Here is a 24,649-nt window from a genome sequence, read left to right on the forward strand (position 1 = left end):
GGAGGAGCACCAAACATTTCACACACAGTATGCTTACTTCTAAAGATTAACAGAGAAGGGAGAGAGAGCTCACTTCTCCCCAGCTGGTTTACCAGGTGGCTCTGCTTACAGTTCAGCTCTAACTTGCTTTTCTCCAGAACTTGCAGCACTGCTGCAGCTCAGCCAGTCCTTAGCATCATCTGCAGCTCCAGCGCAACAGCTTGAGTCAAGGGGGAGCAGTGATGAAAGTCTGGCACTTGTGCAGCTCTGGAGAATTTCTCTCTCCTGCTTTTTCCACAGGCCATGGGCTCCGAGCTCCAATCCAAAAGGTTCCTGCTTAATGAAGCAGAGCAGAACTTGCTAAGGACAAAGACGTGCTCCAACACCCTGGCCAGTAAATTCCAAGAGCACTGCCCTGACATCGAGCGGCAGGAAGCAGAGCTCTACAAACTCAACCAGCGCTTCAACAACCTCAGCAAACAAATTGACCACAGGTAAGACTCCAAGACAGCATCTAGCTAGAACTGGACCAGCCTAGAGAGCTGGGATATTTACAGTAGACCAGGATCTGGAAGAGGCATAACACAGTCTAGGAATGAGCAGTTGCAGAAGTGCTTCCAGGGAGGACTAAGGAGGAAGCAATAGAGGTTCCTGACATGCACTGGCTGGGTAGGTGTGGGAAGCCTCTAGGATGAAGTGCTCTTGCAACAGAGATGGGGACTTCGGCGAGAGCAACTGCATTGGCCACTGCGTGGGTACAGTAAGAGTGCACGAGCCGCCATCCACCCACATCTGCCTCTGCCCGGATCACGTCACATCTTGTACCTTCTTATCCCACTAAAGGCTTACACCCAGCATTCAGCATCCTCCTCATTCTCCCTGCACTTGCCCCGTGACTCCTTTCTCCTTTGATTTCTGCTTACTTTTATACCAACCTGGTGGCACCAATTCCTGCAGAAGAGTGGGGTGGAGAACAACTGGCTCAAATCAGTGTCTTCAGGGAACAGGGGAAGGGGAAGCAGGGCCTGGTTAAGAGGTGTTTGCAGAAGACAACAGATGTGATAGTACTGACATTCAGCTGATTTCCCCTACAGAACGCAGACCCTACAGAAAGCAAAGAGTGCCTATTCCAAGTACCGCACCAACTATGACAAGATCAACCAGTTCCTTTGCAACATACCTAACTACGAGCCGCAGGAGACGGACAACATCCAGCAAGTGGAAGTGAAGCTGAAGAACCAAGTGGTAATTCTTCACAAGAGCCCTGGGCTACATGGGGGAGAGGAAAAGGAACACAAAAAGATAATTAATAGATTTAGACAGCTTCTGCACATAAAATGGAAAAATGTACAGACCTGCTGACTTTACCTATTTTTATACTATAAGGTCCTGTTCTCCTATCTGTGACTTGTTTGTATGTAGCAAAGCAGCTCTAGGAGGTTGCAATTCTCAGTGTTGTAACTCCAATGGCAACCCTCACAAAGGCTGAACACAGCTTTTGGGTTTGGCATTTCCTCTGACATGCATCTCCACGCATCCTAGGCGCTCCTCGGTGACATCGCAAGCAAGGAACAGGAGGTGCAGAAGGTCTCCGCCACAGCTCAGCAATACCAGCAGGCAGTGAAGGTAAGATCTGCAATTCTTCCAGCAGGAGAATTCTTCACATCCTACAAAGAGCTGCCTAAAGAAGGGCTATGAAGCCTTGCCCAAACAGCTGAGGAGCTAAACCCAGGTGATGTGTGCTCTAACACTGAGACGGCATGGCCGTAAGCCAGCATTTGCTGCCTGTGAAAGGAGGGTTTCCACTCCACGCCCACTATTGGTGCGGTACCTGGCAAGTCTGGGCACACAGCTCCGGTCACTGGGCTGTAGGACAGGCAGCACCCGCCTCACACCCTGCCAGGACGTTCTGCCAAAGCACTCCAGGTCCCACCGCCCTCAGCAACTCACCCAAACCCTGGGCCACGGGAGGCGGAAGGAAGTCCTGAAAGTCAGGGTCCAGGAGGGATCCACTTGCGAAGGGGACTCAGTAATCTCACCTTTCTCCTGGGAACCTTTTCCTGCAGGACTATGAGCTGGAAGCGGAGAAGCTACGGTCCATCCTCGACCTAGAGAACGGACGGAACGGGTACACAAGCAAGAAGCCCAGGCTCCAGTCTCCAGCCGCAAAAGTAAAAGAGGAGGTAAATAAGCAGTAGCCTACAGAGAGCTTAAACAGATGACAGCTTTCTAGGACCAACAGGGATTTTGCAAACAATTATTTCACAGTCAGCAGCCTCGGCCCCAGAGGGGACTGCAGGGGAGGGCAGAAGATTAGGGGAGGAAGGAATTTTTCATCATTCTGAGGCCATTGATTTTTGGGGATGGGATGGCCAGAATGATGGAGGGAAAACACCAGACTTAGCATTTCCTTTCTGAAAGGAAGCGCTTCCTTTTCCCACAAGCCAAAATACTGAAAACATTTCTCCTCTCAAGACTTTAAGCCAGGGAGTGAGATTTCACTGCCACAGACAGCATCCTAGAAATAAATACTTATGGAGAGGGCAGGCCATGAGCCACCTATTTATACTGGACCTGTTTGTGTAAAACTCATCTCAAACTATCCTGCCTATCGAGGCAGGCAGCCAGAAGTGTCCACCTGGTACTTCCTCGGTTGCATCCCTTTTTGCAAGTCTTGAGTAGGAAACATGCAGTCTAAGGAGGTGAGATTACTGTAAGCATGCACAAGAACCACCCGTCCTCCCCCAAAACTGGTAGGAAGGTTTTAGGAAAGCACCCAGCGTTATTGCTTTAGGGCCTGGCCATTGTTTCTGTTCAGCAAGTCTTGACCAAACACCTCTGGCTCCAGCGTCGCTGAATGCATCTTTTTCTTGCAGGAAGCTGTTCTGGCAGCCAAGTTCACCGAAGTAAATGCTGTGAATAAACAGAGGCTGCAGAACCTGGAATTTGCTCAGAACCTCCTGCGGCAGGTAACTGAGGGCCCGCCAGCACGTGCTGCACGCGGGGAGGCTCGGGAGGGTCAGCGTGCTGCAGCTATCAGTTTGGATCTCTGCTTGCAGCTGGTAGATGGATACGACACAGCTGCAACAGGCTGTGGCAGTGTGATCCTGAAAGAATATTTGTGTACATGATATGCACGTTCTTTTGCTATTACAAGTTGAACCGGAAACAAATGTAGCTGGCATTTCCTGCCCCAAAAGCCCATTAGCCTGCAGACTCGTCAATCAGTTTGCCGGGAATTGGGCACACGACCTCTGCATTTTCCAGTTCCCACACCGGTATATTCCCCTCATCCTCAGAAGCTCCATGTCATTTTTAACACTTCCTTTTTGCCCAGCCCAGGCCAGAATTTGTGTCCCTCATGGCTAAAAGCTTTGCTCTGACAACAACTGGCATCACCAAGAGCATTTTTCAGGCTGGAAATCCAGAGAGCAGTTCAGGAGAAGCCTGTTTGCCAACGTGCTCTGTTCAGTGTTGGCAGTAGGCAGCCTCCCTTAACCCAGATTAACATCCTCCTGTGGTTTTGTTACAGGAGGCACTGAAAATAAGCACTGAGTATGATCATTTGGTAATGTTAACTACGCACTTTTTTTCCCAACAACAGCAACCAGATGTTCAAGTAACACAAGAATTTATCCAGACCAAGAAGTCTGGAAGGCCTATGGAAGAAGTCTGGAAGTTGAAGAAAGAGCTGGAGGATGAGACGCAGCGTCGGCAACAGCTGGAAGCCGAGATCAAAGCCATTCAGAACAACATTGTCCACCTGCAAAACCAGAAGCCCCAAGAAACGATAGTTAAGAAGGAACTGGTGAAGAAAGTGCCTGACCCCCAGCTGGAGGAGAGCTTCCACAAACTGCAGCAAAACCTAGCAGAAGAGCAGCGAAAGAACCAGGTGCTCCAGGATGAGCTGGAGGCCCTTAAAATCAGGCTGCGTGTTCTGGAGCATGAGAAGAGAGAAGGAGGGCAGGAGTACATAGTGAAAGAAGTGTTGCGTATTGAACAAGACAAGGCTCAAGCTGATGAAATCCTGAGGCTCAAAGAAGAATTGGAAGAGCTCAGGAGGCAGGAAGGAACCAGAGAGAACGAGGTCAATCTGCTACGCCAACAAATTGCTGTGCTGTCCAGCGAGAAGAACAAAGAGCAGGAGAAAGTAACGGAGAAGGAGGTGCTGAAGCTGCAGAACGATCCCCAGCTGGAGATGGAATTCCGCATGTTGCAAGAGAACAAGCAGAGGGAGAGTGCCCTTAGGCAGAAGCACGAGGAAGAGCTCAGCTTCCTCCAGGAGAAGCTCAAACGTCTTGAGAAAGAACGGGCCATCGCTGAGGGCAAAATTACTGTCAAGGAGGTGCTGAAGGTGGAGAAAGACTTGACCATTGAGAGAGAGGTGAACGAGCTCCGGCGCCAGTACGAAGATGAGAAATCCAAGGGTCGTTCCAACGAGCGGGAAAAGGCTGAGCTGCTCAGGAAGATCCAGCTGCTGGAGGAAGAGAATGCCAAGGTGGTTGTACAGGAGAAAGTGCGTGAGATTGTGCGCCCAGACCCTAAGGCTGAAAATGAAGTTGCCAACCTCCGTTTGGAGCTGGTAGAACAGGAGAGGAGGTACCGGGGTGGTGACGAGCAACTGAAGAGCTGTCAGAATGAATTGGCTGCTCTGAGGAACAGAGGGCCACTGGTAGAAGTTAAAGAAGTCATTAAGGAGGTCATTAAGTACAAGAATGATCCAGAAACTGAAAAGGAGCTACAGCGACTCCGCGAGGAAATCATAGAGAGGACAGGAGCAATTGAAAGAGCTGACCTTGAGATCTACCAGCTGAAACAAGAGATACAAGCTTTGAAAGATACCAAACCCCAAGTGCATACAAAGGAAGTTGTTCAAGAAATTCTGCAGTTCCGTGAAGACCCCAAGACTAGAGAGGAGGTTGAGTCTCTGAGAGTGCAGCTAGCAGAGGAACAGATGAAGCACATTGACCTGGAGAGGGAACGGCTACTCCAAGAAGAGAAGGTAAGGCAGAAGGAGGAAGAGCTTTCCCAGGTGAAGGAGAAAGTGGTCCAGCAGGAAGTAGTGAAGTATGAGCAAGATCCTGCCCTGAAAGCTGAAGTCAATTCCTTCTCGCAGAGCATTGAGAGCGAGCTGAAGCAAATTGATTGCCTCCGTGAAGAGCTCCGCAAGCTGCAGAGAAGGAGGTCTGAGCTAGAGCGTCAGCTGGAAGAACTTGAGAAAGAGAGACAGGCCCGCAGAGAGGCGGAACTGGAAGTGCAGAGGCTGAAGATTAGGTTGAATGAGTTAGAAGAACAGGAGAGAGAAACGACAGAACGAGTAACTGTGAAACAGAAAGTGATCCTTCAGCAAGATCCCCAGCAAGAGAAGGAGCACTCCCTCCTCAAGCTAGAGCTAGAAGAAGAAAAGCACCGTAGACAAGTCTTGCAAACTGAACTGGAAGCCCTGAGAAAGAAGCTTCTTTCTTTGGAGAAGATGGAGGTCAAAGAGAAAGTGGTCTTTTCCGAGAGCGTCCAAGTGGACAAAGGAGACACGGAGTACGAGATTCAAAAGCTGAAGAGCAACCTGGAGGAGGAGAGCAGGCGTAAGAGGGAGCTAGATGCAGATATCAATAGGCTCGAAACCAGGCTGTCCGAGGTGGAATTCAGCAACTCTAAGTCGTCAAAGGAGCTAGACTTATTAAGAGAGGAAAACCACAAACTACACCTCGAAAAACAGAATCTGCTGATGGAAACAAGGAGACTGCAGTCAGAGATTGAACTCACGGCAACAGAAGCTCGGGATTTGAGAAACATGACCCACATGGACAGTGGAATAAACCTGGACTCCAGATTCCAAGCTCTGGAAAGAGAGTTAGATGAGCTGAAGCAGTTATCCAGAGAAAAAGATGCAGAGATCGAGCAACTCCAGAATCGCCTCAAGACAGTGGCTATCAAGAGGGAACAAAGAGAGAACCACCTGAGGCGCTCCATTGTGGTCATTGATCCCGACACAGGCAAGGAAATGTCTCCTGAGGAAGCTCACGTGCTTGGCCTCATTGAATGGAGCCTGTTTGTCAAACTGAAGAGCCAGGAATGTGACTGGGAAGAGATCTCAATAAAGGGTCCCAATGGGGAATCATCTGTGATCCTCGACAGGAAGTCCGGTAGGGAGTTTTCAATTGAGGACGCCTTGAAGAGTGGAAGGCTGACCATGGCTCAGTACAACTGTTACCTCAACAAGCAGATGTCGATCCAGGAGTTGGCAGTCTTGGTGTCCGGAAGTAATTACACAGCGCTCCCTCCACTCTAGAAACTTTTCTTAAAAGCAGCGAGTCAGAGCCGCACCTCTTGTTAGACTACCAGATCACTGCAAATCCTTGCCCTCCTTTGCATCTTCCAAAATGCTAGAGCCTCTGCCCCAGCCATGCTATGAAGCCACACTGCTTGCTGTCATATGCTGTGGAAAAGTACTGCCAGTAGTGGAAAACTCATTTGGCAAGACTACAGCCAAACCTTCTCCCCCTCTTCAGCCCTACCTAATCACTCAGCCTAACGAAAAACAAGACAAGAAGTGAAGTACCTGAAGTCCAAAGACTCAGCAGAACCTGCAGTTTCTTCAACATATAGTCACGTAGTCACATAAAAAGCTCTATACAGCAGACATAAGAGAGACTGAAGGTCAAGATGACTCCGAGATGACCAGCGGGAGCTGGTTATGTCAGCTACATGTTGGTAAGCCAGGCAGTTTCATTGTGGACATCTAAGTGACGAGATCATCCCCGGAGAAAACCGGCTCTGTAAACAAAAGGTGCAACGTACATCTCAATTCCTTATCATCACCCGAATACCTAAACACCACCTTTTTGTTCACCTAAGTGCCGATGCTGGTGGGGAAGAGCAAAGCAAAGCACAGTAATTTGATGGCGTCAGCCCTAGATCCAGGAGGAGCATTCATATACCAAGGAGTTCACCAAGAAGTACGTGAAGAGCCGGCAGCGTTGCCGAGCACTAGATGCTAGTGTAAGTGTAAAGCATGCAACTGTAACCAAACGCAGAGTGCCTTCGAAACACAGTTAGCTTACCTCATGGTGAAAAGCCATTTGTGCTGGTATTTTACTGAATAGAGGTACATGCAGCTACACGTTTCATTTACTTGTGTAAGGGAATGGGAAATAGAGGGGAATTCTATTTATAGTACGAAATAAAGATGCAGTGGTTCCAATCAGAAGTTTGTTTTCCTTTATTATTATGGCAGTCTCTTGATCTTTGGCTTTGCAGGAAGATGTCATTTCAGAGTCAAAATTGAAAAAAATAAAAATAAGACTGTCCATTTCAGATGTTGACTCTTTCTCAAGAGGGAAATTGCTGAACCAGCATTACCTGGGACTAATTAGCAGCATGACGATGGTAGCAAACTGCACCAGCAAATGGGACTGCAGCTACAGGAAGAGGGAATTATTCTGGGACAGTACCAGAGGCTTCCATGTCTGGAGCACAATTATTTCCTTTTCCTGAATTTCTGCTTTACCAGGGAACACCTGCCCTCCCTTCTCTCCCTACCAGATTCTAGGCATGCAGACGATCAAAAAAAGCCCAGGATCTTTTCACATTATATCACCAACTCATCCAGTGAAAGCTCTGGCAGATCTGTGGCGCCTTTTAACCATGCTCACGTCCAGCTCTGCCCAAGTCCCAGCCTGTATTCCTCATACAATGCACTTGCTTGCGGTAAGTCCCCGCAGAGCTCAGTACCTGAGCCCCAGCAAACTCTGTCATCAACAAAAGCAGCAGTAAGCGCATTCACTGCGGACACATCCTGGCTCTGGAGATTAACACAATTATTTTACCTTTGTGAATGAAAGGACCAAGCAGGATCACGCTGTTGCTCCAGCAGATGTCAACTTCAAACCCACCGAATGAGAGGGCCCAAGTTCTACCACCACAGTGGCTACAAAAGGAGCTGTAATTTGCTTACAAAAAGGTGTTAGCTAAAAAGGTAATTGATTCAGTAGTCACTCAAGAAACAGATGATCAAGAGATGATCACCCAAGCTAAAACACAAATTCTTGAAAACAAAATCATGAAACCAGAGGGAAGGAGATGGAAAAAGGAGCATTTTGGAAACTTTGAAACAATTTATTCAGTTGTTCTGTACAAGATTAACAGTTTTCATACCACCCCCACCATCTTCAGCAAGACAGTCCCAACACACACAAAAAAATATAATAGTAAACCGCAGCTCTTACACCCAAAAGGAACTGCCATACTAAGTAAGTGCCATGGGAGCCTCGCCGCCCCACACTGTCACGAAGTGCTGCAAGTTGCCCCGTCAAGGCAGAGGTGCTGGACTCCTGGCTCCCCATCAGCTGTCAGGTCTCCGCGTGGTTCTGCCTTGCTGCGACTCTGCTCAATACCATTCACTCATTCATTATAGCATGTAAAGAAAAAATATCCCACAGAATTTCCACCAAATAAACATTTCCCTGAGGCAAGAGGCTTCACTAAATTCCTAGAACGAGGGCATTCTGCTCTGGCCACGCACATGGGTGCCTCCCAGCAGAAGCATTCAAGTGAAAGCAAAGAGAGGGAGTAGAACCAGTACCTCGGGTCACTCGCTGAGTCCCTATCCTGCCAGGCGTTCGCGTGCTCTTCCAGATACCATGGGAAGTTAAAGGTGCAAAGCACCTCTCAGGATTAGGCCTTCGATGGGAACTGTGCGACATCCGCTGATCAGAGACCATCAGTAACTGCTGTGCTTAGTTTTAGTAACACAAGTTCTGTCTTTGGCTCTTTTGCTACAACCTAGGTATTTTCTGTAAACAAATTTTGATTCTGAGCTGCATTTTTTTTTTTTTTTAATACAAACAACGCACTGATCTTGGGAAGTTACTCATCAGCTCAAATTGAGAACAGTCCATCATGGATCTTACCAGAAATGGGGAAAATAAAAGCAGATATTTGCTGGTATACTCGGTGTCAGCATCCTTCCCCAAAGCCCAAGGAGGAAGGCTGCAAGCTTTTGCTTGAAATACCAGTAAAGTTTATGCAGATCAGCGCCACCACTGCATGTTTCAGATGTGGCTATAGGGGCCTGAGAAAAGAGACTGGGGAGAGCAGAAAACCAGAACCCATAAAGCTCACTTGGAACCACAGCCTGCCTTTAGCTACGCACAGTTTGAAAGGGTGTGCTCAGGGGAGAAATATTTAGGTCTAAGAGTTAAAAACATTAAAAAAATAGTAATAAAAATGACACACCCCAACTCCAGATGGTCCCCATTCCTGCAGCTGTGACAAGCACATGATTCTAGTGCAGAAATCATCAAGGAGAGCAATATTATTCTCTGGGATTCATTTGAATAGTAGTGACCTTGGTTAATCTAGATCATTCCCTCTGCCCACCAAAGAGATCATAACTGACGACCCTAGGAAAGAATGGCTTTAGGGGAGGGTCTGGAACCCGCTTGCACAAACTCGGATAAGAACTGGTGCTCTTGCTGGATTTGGTACTGTGTTTGCAGTCACCAAGACACCATTGAAGTCCAGACAGTGCAGCTTTTTTTGATGTGCAACCATAAAAAGCTCTATTAAATAAAACAGAATACATCTTAAATACAGAATGATTAAAAAAGGGTTGAGGAGCACACAAAATAGGGCTGAAATGTGTGTCACTAGTCCATTCTTGCTCCACCATAAAAGGCACTGGAATTATGTCTTCCTATACATGTGACATGCTGAGAAGTGTCCCATTCAATCCAATGCATTCGATGGCAATGACGATAAAACTGAGCAGGAAAAAAGCATCCCTTTGGAGGAAAAAAATCCAAAAAACAAAATATGTAGAAATCTCAATGTCCATGAGTGCATCTAGAAATGTCTCTTCAGAGAGTCTTCATTCTCCTCCAGAGGGGAACATCAGGTGGTTCATCAGATTCACCACACAGGAAACGTTAAGTCTTCCAATTAACTGTAGCACAGCTTTATAGTACAATTGAAAAGTTAGTCAAATGTCTTCAGAAAGCACTGGCAGTGCTAGAATTATCCAAGTAAATCCAAAGCAGAAGAAAGAAGCACCTTTCATACCCTCCACTGGGAGACCAAGGAGGTAACTGGACTTGGAGGTACTTGGCAGATGTAGACACAGGTGGGTAGAATCCACCAGCACCGGACTTTCTGCGAGAAAGCCAAGCCACCCGAGTTCCCCTGCGTATTCTAGCTCGTGCCAGTGCCAGGGAATGCGTGAAGGGCAGCAGCAATAAAACAGTGCTACAAGTGCTTCTCTCATTAGGACATGGCTCAAGGTAGCCCTTGGCGTGGGGATTCGCTCTGAAAGCCTCTGAGCAAACTCTGAAAGCCTCTGAGCAAACACACCAGTGAGCTCCTCATTGCAGTTTAGTCTCTCCAGTTGTCATGAGAAAAAGACGCAGCCGGTATCCATGACCTGGTCCTCTGGATTTGATCCTATGTGTGCTCTAGCTCCCCTCCTTGCAGACGTCACAATTTCCGTTGCTGTGCGTTGGACCCTTTGCCGTGAAGCTGAGAAGCATCTGCAAGAAAATAAAACCAAGTGGGAAGGGGTTTCAGCATCAGCTCCGTGGAGCTGCGTGCAGCCGGGGTGGCAAGATCTCTGCACGGAGAGATGTACTTTCCCTTTGCAGCCCCAAGAATCAGGGGGTAGGAGAATGTGTGTGGAGAAGAATGTGTGTGGAGACATCTGCAGACTGGGAGCAGCCCTTCCCCTGCACCTAAGCAAGAGTCACAGGAAGCACCAAGGCCTCCTATGGCCTCCCAGCAAAAGCACCACAGCACAGATTCAGATTGCTGCGTTGACTCTCCTGGCAGTCTATGCCCTTCTCTAAAAGCCACGCTACCATGTCTCCCCGTCTAGGGAACTATAAATACATGGTACTTGCTGCCTAGCATCTAAAGTTGATTTGAAATATAACCATTAGTAGACCTTTGCCGTTGTAATGAAGGCCTTAGGTGCCCACTGATAGTAACAGGAGTCACAGGAATCTAACCACTGGAGTAAGAGAAAGGAGCAGACGTGAGGGGAAATGAGAAAATGCACTGAACAGAAAAAAGTAAGGAAGTTTAAGGTATAAGAAGTTCTCCAGGAGCAATTAAAACTACCGTCAGACTATGGTGAACAAATGGGTGTACTGAGACGTGCAGTCAAGCAGCAGTGGCACCAAGCAGAGCAGCAACAGCTTCTTCTCCAGGACAAGGACAGTTCATTCCATGCAAGATCTCAGTCCCAGCACAAGGTATTCCTAAAGCAAGCAGTCGGAACCATCGCCACAGCACCAGCACACAGGCACCTCCGTCAGCAAACGCAGCAGCGACAACACACAAGTACACGTTGGATGCTCCTTGCTCAAACGCTTTTTGATGAATGCTGGTACAGGCGGTCACATAAGACATCAACACTTCCTTGCATTTGTAGCAACCTCCCATCACACCAGAGTCCTTGCAGCTTTCAGAGCGATACAGCCATGTAATATGTTTTAAGACCATGGTGGCCGCTTAAACAGCTACTTTGATCTTCTGCAAAGCACCGCAATTGGTAACATTGCCAGAAGTGATAGCACTAATCTCAGCCTTCCACATTTATGTGAAAACACCAGGTGAGGAAGCAGGTCCCTGCAGAAGCTGTCTCAATGGTCAGTTTGTCCCCACTTATTCCTAGTCACACTGTGTGTACTTGCAGCTCTCGTGGCCCTAAGCCCTGCCTAAGAGCAGCAGTCCATCAAAAAAATCTTTTGTTTTAAGCCCTATAAGCAACAGGGAAGTAACCACTCTAAATTCCCTCAAATAATGAGGCAGGGAACACCTCCTGCGTGACACAGAAAACATTTCACAACCCTGTTTCAAACAGAAATCAATCATCTCACTCTCCTGAAACTGTAAGTTCACAAACAGGAAGGAGAAGTCCCTCACACCAGCGATCGCTGCTGGTGGCTGCTGCTTCTGCTCCACCACATTGGAGAGATGGAACAAGTCACCTCAGACAAGCTTCAGCAGGAGAAGCAAAGGAGATGAACTCTTTGAACTTTAACCAACGCGCAGCAGTCTCTTCTTTCTCCAGCCAACACATGCTGTCCTCAGCAGCCAAGTGTTTCACCCCAGCCACACCAGGAGACCACATTACCTCCGGCAGTTTATCCACACATCTGCTCCTGGCCTCAGTGCCACGGCGTTACGGTGGCACATCCGCTCCCCGGCCAGCCTCATGCTGCCCAATAACACAACCGCAACAGAAGCGGGTACTAAGCCAGCGATGCCGTACGGCACTGAAGAGCCAACACATACTTGCAATAAAGCAAGAATAACTGTAGCGATTACCAGTGGCATAAGCAACTCCCCAAACAGACAAGCCCAATCTGGTAGCCCTACACTTCAATTTTCGGAATGCTGAACTTACTGCCCTTCCTTCTCTCCTTCTACAACAGCGCTGCCCTGTTTGCACACTCACAGCCCTCCAGGACACAGCAGGCAGGACTCCATTTATGAGCAGAGGTGTTCTTTGGAAATTTCTTCTTTTACGCATTAGCTCTGCAGGCAACAAACTAAGGCGAGAGCAGGCTTAGCTGCAAAATCCTCACATCACCAACACCAAGTGAAGCAGTCTGCATTCACACTACAAACTCGTGAGGGAGATGTAGGCAATTAGCTCAGCGCACAGATGCGAGACATTCTGGTCTGACACATTTTATGTAGGTCACCAGTGACAAAACTCCACAGAGCCAGAATATTCAATTCTGGGCAGTCCTGGCAGACTACACATAAAGAGGCACAGCTTTAATCCTAGCAGAACAAGCCTTTACCACGACGCAAGCAGCAAAGCCAAATACCTCCAGGAACCAACACTTGCTCTAAGCACTGAGGGCTCCTCGTTTCAGAAGCGCACAAGCTTGCACTGGCTAACACAACAGTAAAGGGCACCGAGGGCTACGCCTAGCTTTGTACCGTGGGGAGGCCGGAGGTCTCAGCAACGACCACACCGGTCAGACAACGAGGGCAACAACTCTGCTTTCACCCCTAAAGTCCTCCTGCTGAGATACAGGATGACTCACGACGCAGAAGACAAACAAGACCGTCTGACAAGTTACCTGGCAGACTTTGCGGTAAATGAGTGGACAGGGCAGAATGTGGGAGTGGCGCTGCATGGTGGGGGCTGGAGTGCAAGCCAGCTAGAAGACCTAGAGAGAAAAACAAAGAAAGGAGAGGGGAAAAAAAGAACAAATATACATCAAAGACAGAAATGAGCAGAGGAGCTGCAGCCGTTAGAGCCTATAGCTTAGTTTCCAGCTGTTGGGACTTCTGGGCTAGCTACAAGGATGTGAGGATGTGCCCAAGGTTCTCCAAATGCAACTGCTAGAGATATAAATGGATGAACTACAGCACGAAGCAACAGCAAGAGAGATGAGTTCATCTGCAATGGGTTAACACAGCAGAGCACTGGTTTTCTTGTTATTCGACAGCACAGGCACAAGTAACACACATGCATGAGCAGTACACTCACTGTGGCCAAGGCCATGGTGGAAAGTTCCTGGAGCAGGTCCTGTAACTATTGCATCCTTTGATACTCCTGCTTTCGGGGAGGAGTCTGAAGTGAAGGAGATGACATGAAGAGGGAAGGTATGAATAGGAGAGATAATACCTAAAGGGGTGGAGCTCAGGGCAGCTGGCAGCTTTGGATTGTTGGACTTGTAGGATGGAGACAGGACACTTAAGGAGGAAGAACTCGTTAGCAGCACAGCTCCACTAGTTCCTTTCTGAAAAGCAACAGAAAAGGTCAGTCAGGAGTGGGAAAACCAAGGCATGTCAACATTTATACTTGCAAGAAGCATCTTCACAGCCGGGGCCCAAGAGCTGCCAATTCTCGAGGTCACCTAGAGGCGTCCAGGACACTAAAAATCCAGCTGCTGGATGCTATTGTCTTCTACACATGACCATACTGGATTTGAGCCTGCTGTTCCCTTACTCTGGCACTACGCCTCCAACAGGCAGAGCATGTGGTTTTAAGGCCCATTTAAACATCTCCATCAAATTGCTCGCCTCCTTCCACATGCCACAACAGAACGCAGACACGAGCAGCTGACAACAAATTAACGCAACTACATTAGGAGTGTCTGTGGATGAAAAACAAGGCCTGTACATCATTAAGTGCAATGGCTGAACAATACAAGTTTGTATAGGCATCCCAGGAGTCCTTCACAAGACGCTACATCCCACTGAACTGTCAGACCCAAACACCGCTTCAGTGCTTACGGGAGTAACTGGGGAGCAACAGAAAGTGGACGAAAATAGCTGGGCAGGCATTTTGAGTTTATAGCCCAGTATCATAAGTTGTTTATTCTATAGATCAGTAGTGAAAAGTGTCAATAATACTAAAATCACTTGTGATAATTTAAGTAAGGTCAAATTAGCAGACCTAATTAAAAACAAATTGGTAATTATAATTTTAGTTTATGCAATGGTTTTAGCTCTCATGGCAATTTGCTTTACTGTGTTTCCTCCTGGCCTAACCAGGAACATTACTGCCCCCATAACTCACAGTGTCAGGCCAAGAACATTACACAGCCTGTCCAAAATCTGCTGTCTGGAAGGTACCAGCGTATTTTGATTATCTGTTACTTTACGCTGAAAATGAAAGCTTGAATTCTGGAGCACAGACCCATGGCAAAGGCCAGCTCTTCCTAGTCTAAGCAGCCATGGTCCACAGAGTCATTCAAGACTTTCAGGAACTTCTTTTGAAGTCCCCATTTCAGGTCTCAAGTTCGGAGACTGCCTGACGCAGCGCAGTGCCTTTCCTTCCCGACATTAGGCTAGGTCAGCGCATTCTTGCTTACCGGCACAGAGGTAGAAGATGCGGTGCTGCTGACAACAGCTGGCTTTAGGGAGGAGGTCAGCAATTTGGCCACCCCTTGAGTGCCCCCACTAGAATCTCCATTTGAACCTCCAGGAGGTGCCACCAGAGTCAGCTTCTGCGAAACAGACGTCTTCTTCACTGAGGAGCTCGGGGAGGGGCGGCTGGACGCCTGGCTTGAGGAAGGGGCCTGCACAGCGGGCAGCAAGCTCCCTGAGGAGCAGCCCTGGTTTGCAGATGCTCCCGATGAGGAGCTGCTGGAAGAAGCCCCATGCTTTGAGAGGGAACCAGAAACAAAGGGTGATTTGTAAGATTGTCCTGAAGAACTAGAGCCACTTGAGTGCTTTCCTGTATAACTGATAGACGATGAGGATGAGCCTGGGCTTTTGTGGGAACTGCTGGAGTTTTGGGTGCTGCCTGGGGAGGCAGAGGAATGGAAGCTCTGAGCTTTGGTTGATGATTTGACCTGCTGGAGGAGAGAGCGTTGGGGCAATGGGGAGGAGGACTTGGGATTCTGCAGTTTGACAAATGGAGCCGGGGAGGTGAAAGTTTTCTGTGGCTGGTTGCTTGAGTGAAAGACCTTCACCTGAGCGCCCGGCACTGGGGTGGAGGTCTGAGGCCCATGGCTTGGTCGGACCAGGCTGTGATGTTTCTGTTTAGCCTGGTGTATGTCTGAAAGGATTTTGCTGGGTGAGGCTTGGCAAGAGAGTTCTTTGTAATTAGAGTTTTCTGTCTTTTTGTCTTGAGAAGTTTGGCCCAATGCCAGGGCCTGTTCAGCCAGGAAATTTAGAGGAGACTGGAGAGAGCCAGCAGGGGATGATGTAGGGGCAGGGCTGGCCTTTGGAAATGTCCTCTTCTCCTCTGACGACGCAAGAGTTGGGATCTTCTCCGGAGGAGCTTTTGGAGCTCCAGAAAGAGTAAAGTCAGGGCTCCCTCCCGCTCTGCTGTTGAGCACAGCCAGTTCTTTAGAGACTGCTTCAAGGGAGGTAGTAGGATTATGAATTAAGTCTTCATCCAAGGAGTCATCCATGAAGGCAGCAGGAGTACCAGTGCTGCTGGCTGCCTGGGCTGTCCCGAGGGACAGGAGTTCTCTGGTCTGGGCGCTGATGCCCAGACCTCCCACCTGGGGCTCTGATGACAAAGATAAGGTGTTGCTCGAGTGCATTGAAGGAATAGAAACAGAGATCTTTTTGTCTGGTTTACAGGAGGGTTCCTGGAACAATATGACAACAAAAGGCAGAGTCAGAACAGAGGCAGGGTTTATTGCTGAAAAGGGAAGGAAAGGTTCCTGATTTTGGGATGGAAGGTGCAGTACCTTTGGGACGAAAGGCACAGTTACTGTGCCTGCTGGTCCCCCACAACACCCTCCCGACTGGTACTCCTGCTGCCATCAACTCTAGCTGCTGTTCCAGTTTTTCCTCAAGCCCAGCGCAGACTAGTGCTGTTTAAGAATACAACTTCCTTACACCTGATGCATAGATACACGGCTCAAAAACAGGATCTGAGAGGGCAGTCACTCGACTACTGGGAACCATGAGGACCAGCAAACACAGAACTCACCTTCACCTTCACCTTGGTAGGCGCGATAACTTTCTTCTTCGCCCTGTTTTGAGGGAGAGAAAAGAAACAGGCTCACTGAATGCCTGCAGGGAAGCATTCAATTAGGGAGCACACTTGGGCCCTGTTAATGACGATCCACTGAGCCTTTTGCAAAGAACAGAGGCAGCATCTCAGGTTGCTAGGATTCAAAACCATATGACAATTGTTGCTGCTCTTGGAAGCCCCAACTCCCGCACAGGGGAATGAATTAGGGAGCGGAGCAGAGTCTCTGAAATGGTAGCAGAGCAGTGAAAGCACTCAACAGACACATCCTGCACCAGCTGCAGGGCCAGGAGCTACTACTGGAACCCACCGCTATATCAATACCCAGAGAGAAACTGATACACAGACTATTTTGGAGAAAAGCTACAAATTTCTTTTTAGTTCCCAGAAGAAGTCAAGGATGCAAAAGCATCTGCCAAATTCACGGAAAATAGATCATTTGGTCTGGTCAGATGCAGTCTCTGGTACAAGACATCCCTGAACAGCTGGAATGACAGGGCTGAGGGAAGGATGACTACACTATTTCATACTCTTTCTCATACTTCCCCTCATTCATCCAGTGCCAAGAACAGGACCGTCTGTCAAACAGACATCAACCTAAATCCGTACCATCGTCTGTTATAGACTGCCAGCAAGATCCATGAGACCCTTTGGCATTAAAGCACCTGCCCAGCTGGATTCCGATGGCTCTCTTGATTTGCCACCCATAAGCCTGTTTCTCCCACCTTCGCTAGCTTGAGCTCATCATACCCCTCCTTCAACCAGGCAACAAGAAAGAGGGAATCCAGAATCCAGGGAGGACTGACTGAACAGGTAGCAATAATCACAGTGCTGGCAGCACGCTCCTTTTTACCTTCATCTGCCTCCCAAGGCCTAGCACAGAGGCCTGACTCCAGTCTGTTGAACAAGGCCAGGAGGCAACCTGGCTTCAAAGCTCTTATCTTTGAGCCTACTCTAAGGCTCAAGCACCTCAGGAAGGCTGTTGTTGGGAGATGTCACACACAAACAGCTACTCTCCCTAGACCTCCCCAGATGAAGCAGCGCCAAACTATCTGACGGGAGCCAAGCAAGCTCAGGTGCTCCTGCATGATCCACCCAGGCCCCAGGGAACGGAGTTCACCAGTTATCACTCTAAAGGAATGCTGCGCGATACTCACAGGACTGATGTGAGGTGTCCGTGTACACGCCTGCTCTCCTTAAACAGTGTCCTAAGAAGGGAAGAGAGCAATGAGAAGTGATATCCAGCAAGACCCAGTAGAGCAGCTGGGATCACTGGAGACAGAGCTGCACAGTACAGCAGGGGACTTAGTGAAATTAAAACCACAGAGAGTAAACAAATATTCATCTGCTTTCCAGGAAAATCCTCTTGAACACCCCCACTCAATTCCCTCTGGGGGGAGCTATGCTTGTAGGCGCTGGAAAGGCCGTTAAGGCGGGCGTTGGACAATAACTAAGAAAAAAGCTCTGCCAGCCTAAAAAGCTGACAGCCAGCTGGAGAGGCAGTACCATCATTCAAGCTGGGTGTTACTGCTGCCAGAGATCATCCAAGAGCTGGCAGCTCAGCCAAGAGCTCTTCACCAACTTCAAGGGAGAAAGGTTTCCTTTCCCTGCCTCACGTACAGCGATACGGAGGAGAAGCCTTCACACTTCACATTGCTGTTGCCTTTGCATCCCCAGCAAACAGCGGAGGTGACTTCTCAAATTAGCACAGCCACTTCTGTAGCAATTGTCTAGCCACGACCAATAAATAGAACTAACAGACCAATAAATAGAATCCAAAAACCTTTACTACTGAAGCTAAGTAAACCAGAATCTTACACAAGCACTATTTCACCTAAAACAGCTGCCACTCAGCTGCTTTCTTAGATGTCAGGGTGAGAAGCTTATAAATACATCATCAGTACTGACACGTGGAACATGCTTTCCCAGCAGACTATTAACATACTGAATTTTTAAGACAGACTTTTGTCATCCTTTTCCTCTTAAAAAGCACATATATTTTAACCTTATATTCCGTTAGTCACCTTTTAGTGCTAACCAGGAAAACAGAATCATGGCAGGGCCACTCTGAACTCATACACAAAGTTGCTATTCTGTCCATCTTCAGGCTCCTCTTGAAGATGAACTTCTGTGCTCACAGTGACAGCGAACCAAGCTGATTAGTCCAGAAAAGCGTTTACAATTCTCTTAATGTTGTCAAACCCTCCCCTTCATTTCTGCCCGGACGGCAGACTAGCTTCTGTCTTTAAACCACAGAGTCCCAGGAGTAGAAACCATTGTCCTTTAGCCACTGGAAAGCAACCAGGAAAACCACTTTTCTTCAGTCATTCTGTGGTCAGCTTCACTGGAGGGCTCTCTACACCAAGTCTTGGGGGAACACAAATACACTTGAGAACAGTTTTACCTGCAGCTCCAGGGAAAATATTTATTTACTTTTATTCAAAGAAAGAGGTTTTAAGCTTGGCAAGCCAGGACCCCAAGCTGGCAATATCTTCATTAACTAAGGAGTCTGCACCCAGCTCCTAATGCCATCGTTCAGCTCCCGCACTGAGCGGCACGCCACAAACATGCACAATACTGTACTTCATGTGCACATGCAACTGCAGTAAATGGCTATGGATTCTTCCAAATGGATCTGTAATTTGCTTCTCACACTTACTGCTCTTAAGAGCTGGTACCCATGAAACCCAAAAAGCAAATTCAGCAGAGAAAGAAGACAGTGCCATCCAGCTCTTTAAGATAAGAGATTCCAGCAGTTGGACTGTACTTGATTTAAAACCAGTGAGCAAAACAAAGCAGGCTAGAAGCTGATGACAGTCCCAGCAGAATGACTCTCTGCAATTTGCATGGCTCTCTGCAATCGCCAGCTCAATGGCATGGATGATGGAGGGCATGAAAGAGCAGGAAACAGCAGTGAAGACACGGGATGGGGTAAAGAAAACCACACCCAGTTCCTACTTACTCTGTTGACTCTGATGCGTCTCGTGAAAGTCCCAAAGTCGCTAAAGCTTTCTGCTTTGCTTTCTTTTGGGAAGGTCTAGGGGAGAATTCCCCAAGGGTCTGAAAAGATCTTTTGTCATACAGATTCAAGAAACCACTGGCCAGTCAGCCTCACCTCAGTGCCAGTTCTAACTCGTGACTTGTCATACCCAGGGGCATCCATCAGAGGTCAATGCTGGGGCCAAGACCACTCAACAGCGTCGCTAACAGCCTGGACGACAGCAGACTGTACTCACAGTAAGTCTGAAGGCGACGTGAAAACAGGGTGGGAAGCATTGGAGGGCACGGTTGCCATTCACGGGGACCTAGACAGGCTGGAGAAAGGGGCCAACAACACCTTGTGAAGTTCGACAAAGACAAACGCAAAGTCCTGCAGCTGGGATGGAATAACCCCAAGCAGCCACACAGGCTTGGGGACAACTGGCAATGCAGCAGCCTTGCAGAAAAGGACCTGGGGTCCTTGCAGACAAGCAGAACACAAGCCACTGCTGCAAGGGTGTACTGCTGAAAGCTAACTAAATACTGGGAGCAAGAGCACAGCCAACAGTTCAAGTGCTTATTCTCCTCTGTTTAGCACTTGTGAGGTCACATCCAGATACAGTGTCCAGTTTCAGGGTCCCCACAATACAAGAGATGTTGACAAACTGGAGACAGTCCAGAGCCACTGAGATGGCTGAGGAACATGTGACATACAAGGAGAGGTTGAGGGAACTGGGTTTGCTCAGCCTGGAAAACGCAAAGACCAAGGAGGGATCTAATGGCAATCTTCTACTACCTAAAGAGTTTTGGGGACAGGGAGCCACAGAGACGACGGAGGCACCTTTCTCAGAGGCACTCAGTAAAAGCAAAGAGGGAACAGTCGGTTCAGCGCAGCAAGGGGAATTCTGATTAGAAATAAGGAGAAGAGATTCATGAAGAGTGAAGTATCAGAACAGTGGCCCAGAGATGCTGTCGTAATCTCCATCCATGGAGACTTTCAAAACTCGATAGGACGCAGCCCTGAGCAATCTGACCTAACTTTGAAGCTAGCCCTTCTTTGAACAGGGGTAGGACTTATGACCTTCAGAGGTCCCTTATGATAAGGAATCCCTGGTGTACAACATGATTCTTGCTCACCTGGCCTGCATCCAGCCTTTTGGCCAAAGGGGCTTCACCTCTCCATCTAGGAAGGTCTTCACATAATCCTCCAGAGACTGAGCCTTATTCTTGTCAAGCTCATAACCATCCAACTTAATCTTCACCAAGTGGCAAAGCAGCTCCCTGAAGAACAGGAAGATTTCAAATACAGTTACTTGGATTAACTTTCCCCAGATGGAGGTCATTCTGCTTATCCAGGGCTAGATGAATATGCTAAGATGTGCCTGGCTTCGCATAAGTATTCTGGATCAGACTGTAGCCAGCTGAGCACAGGATTCGAGTCCGGGCATTCCAAACACCCTGCTAATAAAGCTAACCCTGAACTGCCTCTGTAAGAAAGAGGCAGGGAAAGGCACATTTCTCTGTAGGTGTGCACACAGACACAGATGCACCAGAGGAAAAAAGCCTTATACACCTTCCCATTTTAATATCTTCAAACAGCAGAGGTGGTAAACCAGTGACAGAATTAGAGGCGTTATTTAACAGCTGCGGACCCAAACCCCTCTGCAGAAGTTTCTGCTGAGAGCAATGAGAAGGCAGGAAGTGCAGCCCTCTTTGTTCTAAATGAATCTTTTATGGAGCAGCACCCCAATTTGTTATGGAGTAAGATGAAAAAGATAACACGATTGATTCTTTTTTTATCCTTTGTCACTCTCCCCTTCATCCAGCACTCTGTTCTTTGTCAGACCCTTGGGTGCCAGGGGCAGCAATCCCCATAAGCTTTAACTGTTTTCACAGCCAGAAATCTAATCTTGTTTAAGAGTCTAGTCAGTAGGATTTCAGCAATTCAACCAAGTTACTTCTTTCACCAAAAGATCTGTCCCTCTTTTTGGCCTCCACACAGAGGCTTAGTGCTTCTCTCGGAGTTGGTCTGTACCTGAAAACAGGTTAGTTTTGTGATGTATTTAAAGGTGAGATTTAGTAACCACAGTAGTGGTTTCCACAAACCTCCAAGGTGACTATTACTAAAAGCCATTAGTGCTGCTCCTCTGAAACCAAGATACAAATATTAAAATGTATTATTCTGCGCAGCTGGAAGTGAAGCAAGTCATAGGTTGCCTTAATATCTAAATTATGCAAACCTGATTTCATTATTCCATTGAAATTTCTTTCGTGGTCCCATAACGCGTTTTCCTCCCTTTTCTTCATCCTCGTCATCATCAGAGCAAACTCGATCTCGCTCTTTGTCCTTTTCCTCTTCCAGCATTCTAAAACAGAGATGAGAACAGTGTGGAAGTCATTGTCCTGGCTAATTCAAAACCAGGATGAATCTCTGAACAAGACTGTTCAGAGGTCTTGCTAGTCAATGATAACAAACCCCCAGAAAAGGGCCTAAAAACCTTGCTTACGGTGCAAGCTGAGCTACGTGCTCAATGTTAAGAAATTTCCCAGTACTATGTAGTAGAGACCACAGGTCTGATCCAGCCTGACTGTGCTCAGACTGCCATCTTTCTAAAAACAGGCCTGGGCAGAAATGAAACACTTCAGCCAAGTTCTGATCCCATCAATGCTGCTGTAGGTGGCATCAGTATAGATAGTGCAAAGAAGACAAAAAGCTTAATTAGGCCAATTAATGCCCATCAGCAATTCTTGAATACAGAACAAAAATAGGTGGTAAACTTCATGAGAGCAGCCTACAGGTCCCAGGGAACCTGCCGAGAAAAGCTACAGATGCTTAACAAGCAAACAATGAGCTTACTTGGCAAATTTGGCCTGAGTATGGGCTTGGCATTCCTCTTGGTACTTAGTCATCTGCTCTGGCATGACTCGACCAATGGCTTCTTTTAGCTTCTGCAGAGGCTCCTTCAGTCGGCCACCCTAGAGCACATCACAAAGCAGACTGAGGTTCTGCACTGTGTTTCAGCCACGACACTCAAACCTGCAGGACAAGACCTTGCCAGTTGGGAATCCGCACCACCAGCTGTGGAGCCTGAAGCATGCTCACATGGAGGACAACAGCACATTACACAGAGAACAATTCTGCTCTGGAGATCAGGGTAACATGCACATGAGACAAGGCTGTGCTGCCAAATTCACTCACCTGCTCATAGAGATAAAGCTTACGGGCACGCTTGACTAGAGTGTCCTTACTGCAAGGTAAGAATGCAGCCAGGTGGGCGTACACCCCTGACCGGATCTGGCTGTTCAGCTCCCGGGTCTGCAGTTCTATGCTGAAGAACAAGACAAACACAGCATTAACCAGGGACCTGGCATGGGTCCTCTAAACAACTGAAATGCAATTGTGATGCAAACTGGGAAGCTGAAGGCAGGGAGAGAGGGAGAAAGTACAAGCCAAATTACACGACAGTTCACTATATTTTAGAATCAATGCACGCAAGCCCTTTATCCCAAGCTATATCTTTCATTGTAGCTTCAGAGTATCTTGAAAAACAACAAAATACGTCAGCAATCTCGTTTATTCTACATTTCATGTTGGCAGCTGAGGAGTGGGAGCATCAGACAATGAAATGGGAGGCACACGCTGCTTCTGTCAGACACTACTGTGGTCTAACTCAGGATAATATAGAATCAAACCTTATCCCTTGGGCTTGAACTTACTTCCCAGTGAACAGGCTAGACAGGTCAATGCATGTCAAACCCATCTATGCAGTTATACATAACTTAAGAAACTAGCTTTTTAAGCCACCTCTAAGCGTCAGTTGCCAGTGTAAAAACTCCTAACTGATTCTACTGCCAAGTCATACAAATTCTTTTAAATCACTTCTGAAAATGGCTAAAATTATCAGGCTTACAACAGATTAGGAGTGTTTGTACAGTCAGCACTGGAATGTGAAAAGGTGATAATCACCACTTGAAAGGAGAAGCAAACAGACTCAGAAAATTCCTTCCAGCAATTCCCTTCAAATGTCTTGATAAACCTTAAGGAAAATTAAAGCCTCTGTTTAAGCATTACACTGAGATGATCACAAAGCTGTATGCATTCATCCATCTTCTGCAGGCACTTGAGGAAGAATGAAGCCATTGTCAACAGCTGTGTGAAGCTGCCCTGGCATTCTACATTTCTACAAGGATACGGAGCAGTAATAAGTTCCTCCAGTTTGCACAGAATGCCAGTTGAACACAGCAGCCTTATTCCAGTTTAAAAATATTCCATACAGCACAAACAGCAAAGAATATGCCTGACATCTCTGACAGGAGATGTAGTGTTCTTGTATCATGCTGCAATCACAAGTCAAGTGAAAAAAATAAGTGCACGAATATCAAGCATTATCTTGAGAATGAGCTATAGATATATATCCTGCAATCTTCTCCTACCTCAAGTACACCCATTTCAGCAGAAAGCCATTCCTAGGAGACATTCATGTTTTCTTAGGCATGTTCTGTGTGGAAGGCCTGTAGGAGGACACCCCCGCACCTCCTGTTAAACCTGCTCCTGACTTTACCAGAAAGTGATGCTCTCCCTGACATTCTCCTTTCCGCACATCAGCCCCACTCCTTCCTGGCAGCACTTACTCCAGTATGATGTTGTTGATATCCTGAGTGAAGAATCGCTGTTTGCCTTCTCCTTCTGCAGCTCTGGCAGCCTGGAAAATAGCAAATAATGCCAAGTCAGCATCGTTTCGCATACAGATATAGACAGGCACAAGCAACCAAATGGTTTTTTGAACCACTTCAAAAATACTACAGAACAAGACAGCTTTATTTCACTGAACTCTGCACCAGCCACCTGCTGGAGGTGGACTAGAAGCTGCCCCAGGTGACAGACTGTTGAGAGGTTGTGCCCTTTCCGCTTAGGCCTCCTCACTTCAAGTCCAGCTCTACCACCGGAGCTGGTACAGCCAGGCCTGCCCACACACCTTCCCCATCTGGATTCTCCCGTCTGGGTGCGCTGGCATTGAATACAGCGGGGCTGGTACAACGCAGCAAAGATTCCTCCACTTAACGGGGCAAAGGAGACTGCTTGGTGGCAGCTGGCTTCCTCGGCATAATTCCCGTGGGAAGAAGGGACAGATTTAGGACAGGGTTTTAACTTCTCCCTGGAGCTGTTAGATTAAGTAATACGAGCATAGGGCTTGTCCCTGGAACAAGAAAGATCATCCTAGTCACGTTTAATGAGGGGCG

The 24,649-nt window shown here is 47.7% G+C and overlaps 2 protein-coding genes across 11 annotated transcripts in view; one reads left to right on the forward strand and one right to left on the reverse strand.

Moving 5' to 3' along the window:
• PPL (periplakin) overlaps window positions 1-8,813 on the forward strand; it is a 25,422-nt gene extending 16,609 nt beyond the window's left edge. The window contains exons 17-22 of the mRNA XM_048059857.2: window positions 280-473; window positions 1,074-1,224; window positions 1,522-1,605; window positions 2,046-2,162; window positions 2,856-2,948; window positions 3,584-8,813. Of these exons, the coding sequence (XP_047915814.1) occupies window positions 280-473; window positions 1,074-1,224; window positions 1,522-1,605; window positions 2,046-2,162; window positions 2,856-2,948; window positions 3,584-6,268 (3,324 nt within the window). The 3' untranslated portion in view covers window positions 6,269-8,813. The remainder of the gene's footprint in view (window positions 1-279; window positions 474-1,073; window positions 1,225-1,521; window positions 1,606-2,045; window positions 2,163-2,855; window positions 2,949-3,583) is intronic.
• UBN1 (ubinuclein 1) overlaps window positions 8,074-24,649 on the reverse strand; it is a 25,421-nt gene continuing 8,845 nt past the window's right edge. For 4 of the 10 annotated variants that reach the window (XM_066977361.1, XM_048060188.2, XM_066977357.1 and 1 more), the window contains 11 exons: window positions 24,041-24,111; window positions 22,608-22,737; window positions 22,266-22,384; window positions 21,649-21,774; window positions 20,546-20,689; window positions 17,587-17,637; window positions 16,388-16,430; window positions 14,811-16,040; window positions 13,481-13,733; window positions 13,068-13,157; window positions 8,074-10,502 (listed from right to left, as the gene is read on the reverse strand). In XM_066977361.1, coding sequence (XP_066833462.1) covers window positions 10,450-10,502; window positions 13,068-13,157; window positions 13,481-13,733; window positions 14,811-16,040; window positions 16,388-16,430; window positions 17,587-17,637; window positions 20,546-20,689; window positions 21,649-21,774; window positions 22,266-22,384; window positions 22,608-22,737; window positions 24,041-24,111 — 2,310 coding nt within the window. In that variant the 3' untranslated portion in view covers window positions 8,074-10,449. The remainder of the gene's footprint in view (window positions 10,503-13,067; window positions 13,158-13,480; window positions 13,734-14,810; window positions 16,041-16,387; window positions 16,431-17,586; window positions 17,638-20,545; window positions 20,690-21,648; window positions 21,775-22,265; window positions 22,385-22,607; window positions 22,738-24,040; window positions 24,112-24,649) is intronic. The other 6 variants (XM_066977362.1, XM_066977363.1, XM_066977359.1 and 3 more) reach the window with 6 other exon arrangements.

The sequence above is a fragment of the Anser cygnoides genome, chromosome 15 (assembly GCF_040182565.1).
Source record: "Anser cygnoides isolate HZ-2024a breed goose chromosome 15, Taihu_goose_T2T_genome, whole genome shotgun sequence".
Lineage (NCBI taxonomy): Eukaryota > Metazoa > Chordata > Aves > Anseriformes > Anatidae > Anser > Anser cygnoides.